General features: G+C 42.8%; 1 protein-coding gene across 2 annotated transcripts; it reads left to right on the top strand.

Moving 5' to 3' along the window:
* The first annotated feature begins 1,733 nt into the window (after nucleotides 1–1,733).
* On the top strand, nucleotides 1,734–6,611 carry LOC147890679 (two-component response regulator-like APRR2). Of its 2 annotated transcripts, XR_015542638.1 has the most exons (12): nucleotides 1,734–2,045; nucleotides 2,628–2,707; nucleotides 2,803–2,869; nucleotides 2,976–3,022; nucleotides 3,187–3,264; nucleotides 3,362–4,315; nucleotides 4,419–4,559; nucleotides 4,785–5,072; nucleotides 5,276–5,344; nucleotides 5,541–5,672; nucleotides 5,832–6,364; nucleotides 6,417–6,611. XR_015542638.1 is itself a non-coding variant. In XM_087389991.1 (11 exons), the coding sequence occupies exons 1-11, from the start codon at nucleotides 1,916–1,918 to the stop codon at nucleotides 5,979–5,981; spliced, it is 2,136 nt and encodes a 711-aa protein (XP_087246117.1). In that variant the 5' UTR covers nucleotides 1,734–1,915; the 3' UTR covers nucleotides 5,982–6,397. The 2 variants fall into 2 exon arrangements, 1 of the variants encoding a protein (XP_087246117.1); XM_087389991.1 differs by lacking the exon at nucleotides 6,417–6,611 and having other exon boundaries at nucleotides 5,832–6,397.
* The last annotated feature ends 1,472 nt before the right edge of the window (nucleotides 6,612–8,083 follow it).

Raw genomic sequence — 8,083 nt, 5'->3', positions numbered from 1 at the left:
AAGATGTGCATCCTTGGAGAAGAATGTAGGGGGATCGATGAATCTAAATTAATGATACATGTAAAAGAAAGCTCAATTTGAAGGGGGCACACAAAACATCAATTGGATCTACCTTTGAGTTACACATTTCTAAATAAAGACCCCTCTTTCTTTACTGACTCAAGTCATGTTTTAATTATCTATATCCCTTTGCCCATAAAGCTAATTCCCATTTAAGGAGATAGGAGTGAATCTATAATAAGGGTGTGAAATTAAATTGTACCATTAAGTTAAATATGCTTTTGGCTATGCCTTGCTAGAAGGACAATATTTGGTATATGGCCTTGTCAAATGTTGGTGTTGAGGTGACTTAACCTAACACATGGCAATTATGTTGGTTGAGTAGTACTATAGTATCCTATTCCCCCCAAAAAAAAGAACACCCTATCCCAGTGTTGCACATTTGGTGCTTGCACTAATTGACATTATACATGACATAGTTTGCTCACATGAGATAGGTAAGAATAATGATGTCAATGGAATGTAGTAGCTCGCTCATATTACTTATCCCATCCCATGTGAAGGTGGCAATCCTTGCACAAGATCATGTGCATGTGGGAACACCTCTGCTCCTATTGTCTAGCTGATGCATGTTCAAGTGAACTAAAACTCGAATTAGAGAAATAAGTAGTTTACACATGTCATATATATGGATTGCCAAGCTAATGCACACAACACCCAAAAAGCAAATATGGTTGCACCCTTTCAAGACAATGTGATGACATGACCATCAAGGCTACGGATCGAAGGTTGAAAAGTCCTTCAATACTGCTTCAATATTGAGTATACCATTCCTTTATTTGGAGCACCACTTCAAATTAAACAATTAAGAATGGCCAAATGAGGGTAATGCACATCTAGGAGCAATAATGGAGTTGGTTGTGACATGGCCCTCTCAAGAAGCTTATCAAAACCTACCAAGCAAGGTTTATGGCCAGTAATGCAAGGTCTATGTACTTGTGTTAATAGGAATGGAGAGGTTGTTTAGATTTGGGAGGCTCAAAAATTGTTGAAAAAATTATAATTGTGAGTAGGAGATTAGGAACAACATTGCTTACTACTATAATTTACCTATACAAGATCAACAATGCATTATGGCATTGGAGTAGAAGGTTAGATGAAACTAGTGTTGAATGAAAGTCAATGCATAAAGGTTGGCTGAGAAGTTTGGAAAATCCTAGAACACCATATGAGGAAGGTTAAGGTAGTAATAGCTGGGGAGGGCATGCCATAGTAAGATTGTCTTTGACATGGGGGCAATGATCACAATCAACATTTCTTTTTATTTAGTGATAACTTATTGCGAGGTTATCCCATTCATATCATTGATCTCTAGATGGCGGCATGTTCCATTCTTGCAGCAGTAGCAACGACTGCGAGTCCATAGCTTCTTTTCAGTTAACCTTGAGCGAGAACCGTTGTTCACCCTCCAAGCTTTACAAGCGTTGGGAGTCAAGTGGTGGCGTGAGAGTGTAATAGATGACTGTAATAGATGACTGGAGAGAGCGGACAGGGTATATGTTGGAAGGAGGATTCGCACAAGGGGGAACCGTGGTTAGGTGAGGGGTGAATCGGGGTTAGGGGTCGGTGTCGTGGCATGCGCCAGCCATATCCATTACTTTTTTGAAGCTCCTCCTCGTCGTCATATAGCCAGCCTCCTTCTTCTTCTTCTTCTTCTTCTTCTTCATTTCTTCTTCTTCTTCTTCATCTACATCTTCTTCTTCATATAACATGAGCTTCATCAGCTGGAGCTCCACTCTAGCCGCTGCCTCAGGCGGCTATGGTGAATCCGCCAGCTACAGCACCATCCTCCTGACATGAATGCCGTTCTCCACCTCTCCTCCCCCACCTCCGACCCTTTCGCTCCCCTTTGAGTATGTCGGCATTTTCCCTCACTCACCCCACCTGGAGCGACTTCCCTAACGGCCTGCGCGTGCTCGTTGTTGACACAGATACCCAACTTTTGGCTCTCCTTAAGTCCAAGCTCGAGGCTTTCCATTACGTGGGTGAGTCACCACCCCCATCACATCTCCCACAGCAGCGTGGTTTTTTGGTGGAAATTTGTAATCTCCGTTACAGCTAATTACTGCTGGGTGATGGCATAAGAGTGCCTGAACACCAATCGTAGACGTAATCCGTGAAAAGAAAAAGAAGAAGGAGAAGAGGAGGTGATGATGATGATGATGATTATGGTGAAATGTTTAGTTGATCACGATACGCATTGATCTCAGATGATCGGACTGCTTACAGCGATTGAGATGAATTGTAAAATAGGCGCCGATAATTCATTCATTCTTCTTCTTCTCAAATTCAAGATTTCATTCGATGAATTGGAACCACCTTGCTGGATGAAATATTGAATGCTGGGTTTCAGAATTCGGAATGTAGCGTTGGCTTGTTTTTCCCCTCTTTCAATTGTATTTTTCGGCCAACATTCTTCACTTCTTGCACTTTGCACTTCAATGCATTATAGATTAGATTTGAATCTTTGAATGTAACGTTTCATAACTGATGTACTCCGTCTCAAGCTGCTGCCAATCAGGAAGTTTATGACTCTGTTTCATGTTTCTTTCTATGATATACGTCAGTCACTACATTTGCAAGTAGCGGTGATGCGGTGGTCGCCCTGCAAAGTCCTAATAACGTTTTCCATGTGGCTCTGGTGGAGGTAAGATGCTCTTCCTCTTTGACAAGATGCAGAGCTTTGATGGGTAGGAATCCAATTTCCAGAACGTCGTTCGTTAGTCTTGATTTGAATCGCAGGCAACCGTTGGAGAAAATGTCGACGGCTGGAAAGTGTTGGAGAACGCCGCACATATGCCTGTTATCAGTAAGCTCGTCATATTTATGCTTTCCATTTTACAAAACGAACACAAACTTTAGAATGAGGAACTGCAAGGAAACATCGGTTGCTTACGTAGCTTCGTTTTGTGCAGTGATGTCAAGCACAGAGAACATGGCCATTATGATGAAAGGCCTCGCTGTAAGTTCGGAGCACCCAATACTTATTGAATAATTGCAAGAGCAGAAATTTCACATTTTGAGCTTTTGAGGGTGTTTTATGGAATGGAGCTCAATGGATTTCTTGTTGTTTCTCTTTATCGAGCAGCTTAGTTTGATTCCTGCTGTTCGCTTCATTTTTCACAGTCTGGAGCTTCCGAATTCTTGCAAAAACCGTTGTCAGATGAGACACTCAAGAATATCTGGCAGCCGGTTGTTCGACGGGTAGGTAGGGGCTGTCGATTAATTCTGCCTGTTTGGAACTCGGTCTGTATATTCACAAGCTTCCTGCATTAGCATGATAGTCTGTGCCGACTCGCAGGCACTATGCACTGGAGAGATTCTGCAACCAGAGGTTCCTGGGCTGGTGGAAGATTCGGAGCCGTCTCCTCTACCGGTAGCACGACCGATAAAGCCAGAGCCATCGTCGGAACTGAGCGGGAACACCGCGTCAACAATGACCGACGGACAACGTATGGATTCCTTAGTAAAAGTCAAGATTGAACAGTCGACAGATGATGTGGAACCCGCTGGTCCCTTCATGGAAGAAGAAGATAGCTCTACACTCTTTAACATGAAGCCTGGCTTAGCTGAGGCTTACTTTCTTTCCTGTGAAACGTCAGCTTCCCCAGCAACACCGCAGCTAGATCAATCAGGCAGATCCACATCAAAAGACGACGTCTCCGATGAATCGCCTGGACTACATGGCGTTTCCTCCTCGAAGTACCCTGCCTGTAATCGGCTTCCGGATCACGGTGGTATCTTACAAGCCAAAAAGGAGTCTGACGAAGTGTCGGACGGATCCTCTTCTGATCTATGTGGGCTTCTCGGAGCGAATATGGAGGATAATTTGATGGATGTTGACGATTTCGAAAACTTGAAGTCTGAGCATTGTTCAGATTTGCAGTTCGATGAGGAATTGGAGCTGGATGATAGCTTTGGCGACATAACATTAAGTAGTGAGTTTGTTGTGGATGGGCATGCCTTTTCTAGGCTAGACATGGTAGAGGGGCTGGATTTTTCAGAAGGTCTATGTGTTGGCATAGACTGTTTGGACGATGTATTTGGGCAGGACAATGATTCAGTGGATGAAGAAACTCTGCTCCTAGAAGAGGTGAAGAAAGCTGAGAAGAATCTGTCACAGAACAATTCCGATGACTCCGGACAGCATGGACTCATGGGCAGCCCAGAGGGATCGAGTAGAGTAGCATGGCAAGGTGATGGAGAGCAAAGTGGCAAATGTAGCAAATCTTCACAAGGGAAAAGGAAGAGTAAGGTAGCCCTCCTCTGTGAAGATCGATTGTTTCATTCCCGTTCGTTTATCAGACGTTGAAATCGATCTTGCAACATTCATTCTGAGACATACGTATTTTGTATAGGTAGATTGGACTCCAGAGCTACATCGTCGATTTGTTCAAGCGGTAGAGCAAATCGGGGTAGAGAAGGCCATACCATCGCGGATCCTAGAGATTATGGGAGTGCAATGTTTAACCCGTCACAACATTGCAAGCCATTTGCAGGTTGCACGAAGCACTTCATGTTGAAAGATCATTAAGCATGTAACTAACAATGACAGATCATATTATCTTGCTTGCGTGTAAATCTCAAATACCTGACCTCTAATGATGACATCTGGAGACAGAATCATAAAACTCTTCTGATGGTCTAGAGAAAATCTTCATTTCAAACTCCTTGTGCTGCAAAAATCGTTGATCTGAATAAGGTTCCATGACTTGTTGCCGCAGAAATATCGATCTCACAGGAAACACCTTCTTGTTAGAGAGGCAGAAGCGGTCAGTTGGAATCAACGGAGGAATATAGAGTCTGTGACGTGGGCTAGGCCAAGGCTTCCTCATCATCATCATTCAACCGCTGCTCCTATACAGCCTAGACCTCCCGTGCCCCTCATGGCTCCCCCTTTGCATGTCTGGGGTCATCCAACAGTTGATCACTCTCAAATGCATATGTGGCAAAAGCCTCGAGTTTGTCCCCCACCATGGCGCTCATCGGAGGGTACACTTTGGCAGCCACAGGTGACAAAGCTACCTTGTGCTTCTTATCCTCTCACCTAATTTGCAAGGCGGTTTTTTTTCCAAACTTTATTAGCAGAAAAAAAGGATGGGCATGGCTCTACAAGCGCTTTCCAAGCTTATTTTCAGTTGTAGCCATAGTGCCGCTCTGTGCTGCTTTATGGATAATGGGAGATTCTTCTTTTCTGGGTTCTTTTCCCACGCAGGCTTGCATTGATGCATGGAGCCATGCTGCTCCTGCTCCCGGAATGCCTTGTTATCCACAACCCATTATGGTACGTGGTTTACCTTATCAAGAAAAGCGTTTTGTTTGGGCCATCAATCAAAATTGAAATCTTCGTAGTTGCAGCCAGCAATGAGAACAGAATTACCAATTTACCAATGTTTTTATTTTTCTGGGTTCAGTCTTTGAACTTTCCATCATCATGGCACTTCGTGTGACTCTTCTAACTTGACATGCTTAACGAGCAGAGGCTACCCCTAACACCAATGCCTGGAGTTGCCAACATGGCTATTCCAATAGCACATGAGGAGAGAATTATTGACAACTTGGGCGCAACAGCCTCCATTTCAGGAAATGCAAAGATAGCCACCTGTCATTTGGTATGGGGCAGCCTTGCACTGGCATTCCACAACGTTTGCTGCTCTCTCTCTCTCTATTCTGGAGTCCGCTTTTCAGAAGTCCGTTTTTCAGAAGTCTGGTTAAGTGAGAAATTGGTAAAGATGGTTTACTGACGCAGATAACTGTTCTTGGATTTGCAGCCAAAAGAATCTGTCGATGCTGCCATTAATGAGGTCTTAGTAAACCCCTGCACACCCCTTCCTCTAGGGCTCAAACCACCATCTCTGGAAAGCGTTATAAGTGAGCTTCAACGTCAGGGCATCCGCACTACACCACCTGCAACTTTGTGACGAAAGGATTGCTCTTCGCCTAGTGGCTTGTAAAGATCAACCTCGCAGGTTCAGTTACTTGCTAGCCAAGGTTCAGTTCTTAGGATGCATTCTGGAAAGGTTTGGTTTCCTGTGCTTTTCCGGCGCACATTAAAGGGCTGCTTCCCATTGAAGATCATCTCTACGGCCCACGGGCAAGGTCAGGGAGCTAATAGTATTCAATTTTGTGAGGCACCACATAAATATCAACCTCGGGATAAGTGAGCTAGGGGAATACTTCCCCAACCTCATGCTCACTAGCAAATGGTATGGCTACAATTTTCAAGTCTCATATACGTGCACGATGAAAATGGTGGTGGAAATTTGGTATGGTCTTCGAGGATCTTCAAGCTGCTCAAGGGGAGGTGCGCTTGATTGCAATAATATATGTTTCTTGATTCTTCTACTCAAGGGGAGGTGTGCTTGATTGTAATAATATATGTTTCTTGATTCTTCTCCAACAAGTGGATCAAGATTGTTGTAGAACATGAGTCTTGTTAAGCCTGCCAAGATCCTCCTTTTGAGTGGTCTACACAAGCTTTTCCTCCGTGATGGCCTAACACAGTCCAAAGAGATTGTACTATGTTTATAGAAGGTCGTGGGCACCTTTAATTTGACCAAGTGCTTTTTCAAATAATCTGTGTTCAAATTTATGGCCTTCATCCTTTGTTTTCTAGTGTTTGTCCTGACAAGTATCTCTATCGTCTTCTTTAAAGAAGGTGACAATTTCAAGGCAAGCTCATAGAAAGGTTCAATGGGATACTCCCTTTTCAATGAGCTTATAAAATTATTTAAATTAGCCCTTCCACGGATAAGTTTGTATGAATGAGTATCTCTCTCTATGGGTGTGTGCCTTCTTTAAAAAAAAGTGTGTATGTGTCCCCCTTTTTAAAAAAATTTCTAAAAAAAAGTTTGTTTGTGTGTGTAGGTACATGTTCACGAGGCACGTGCAATTTTTAAAACTTTTATATTGTGTGTTACGGGTGCAGAGATATGACATAGTAAACATTAGAGTGTAAGCATAAGCAACTTTGAAAACTTGTAAGCATTGTTTTTTTCAATATCCATAAGTGAGGTAATGATGGGATTTCATTTAACTACGTTTATATTAATACATTTTCCCAAATTTGTACTTATTTAAATATATGATTTTTTTGTTAATTATTTGAAACTTTGCTTCTCAGGATGTAGACTTAGAACACACTTTATGACTCGGATGTCTAGATCATAGGATGTATTGTTATCATTCAAAGAAAGAGCAACAAGAAAATTTTTATTAAAGGGAAATAAACATCCACTTGAGACACACATGAGGTTTGGGCTAGTATGTTTATTTTATTCTATTAAGGATCAATGTTCTATTTTGTGAGAGTAATAGGGCCCCCCACTGAGAATTTGGGCCCTATTAATTAATTAATTATAATGGTGGGGGGAGTAGGACAAAAATTAGCATAAGAGAAGTCGATTAATGTAAGGTGGGGTGGTGCAATTAATGTCTCCAAAACTCGAGGAATCTGAGAAGTCTCCAGAAGCCAAGCGATGGAAGTGACGCCTTCTTAGTGATGAATTAATGGTGGTGGCATAGGCTTCTTCCAAAAGCCTCGAGAATAAAAGGAGGGGGGACGATAGATTGTAGGCAGAGAAGGGGGCTGTGAAAGACTCCCAAGGACAAGGAGGAAGAGAAGGAGCGGAAGGGGGAGACATGGAAGGTCAGGGCACGGGAGAGGACTGGGAGCAGTGAGAGAGGGCTTGCTGAGAGAAGAAGGGAGGGGAAGAGGCGGAGCAGGGAGATTGCAGGCAAAGGCAAGAGTGCAAGTTAATGAGGTCGATAGCTTAGGTATAGGGGGGGCAGGCAGGCTGATCGCGTTAAATAATTAACTAAATATGCATGTAAACGTATAATAATATGTAAATGTAATTAACCACATGCTTTCTTGGATTTAATATCTAGGTGTGGCTACAGTTGCTTGATAATTAAAAGATAGAGGTAGATGCAAAAGGGTGATAAAGAACTATTTGGAAAGTTATGAGTTCCAATGACCCACCTCCCATCATTCTAGCTTACAAGCATAATTGGTCCAATA

The sequence above is a fragment of the Dipteris shenzhenensis genome, chromosome 18, assembly GCF_047967505.1.
Source record: "Dipteris shenzhenensis isolate YYH24624 ecotype China chromosome 18, Dip_SZ_1.0, whole genome shotgun sequence".
In the NCBI taxonomy this organism is placed as follows: Eukaryota; Viridiplantae; Streptophyta; class Polypodiopsida; order Gleicheniales; family Dipteridaceae; genus Dipteris; species Dipteris shenzhenensis.
Note: the sequence above shows the minus strand (reverse complement) of the source record. Positions and strands in the feature narration are given on the sequence as shown.

Bases quoted from the DNA above. Each gene is read 5' to 3' on its own strand.
- LOC147890679 (XM_087389991.1), top strand. From the start codon at position 1,916: ATGTCGGCATTTTCCCTCACTCACCCCACCTGGAGCGACTTCCCTAAC. The intron at 3,023-3,186 runs GTAAGTTCGGAG...CATTTTTCACAG, and splicing joins TTATGATGAAAGGCCTCGCT to TCTGGAGCTTCCGAATTCTT. The intron at 4,560-4,784 runs GTTGCACGAAGC...TTGTTGCCGCAG, and splicing joins ACATTGCAAGCCATTTGCAG to AAATATCGATCTCACAGGAA.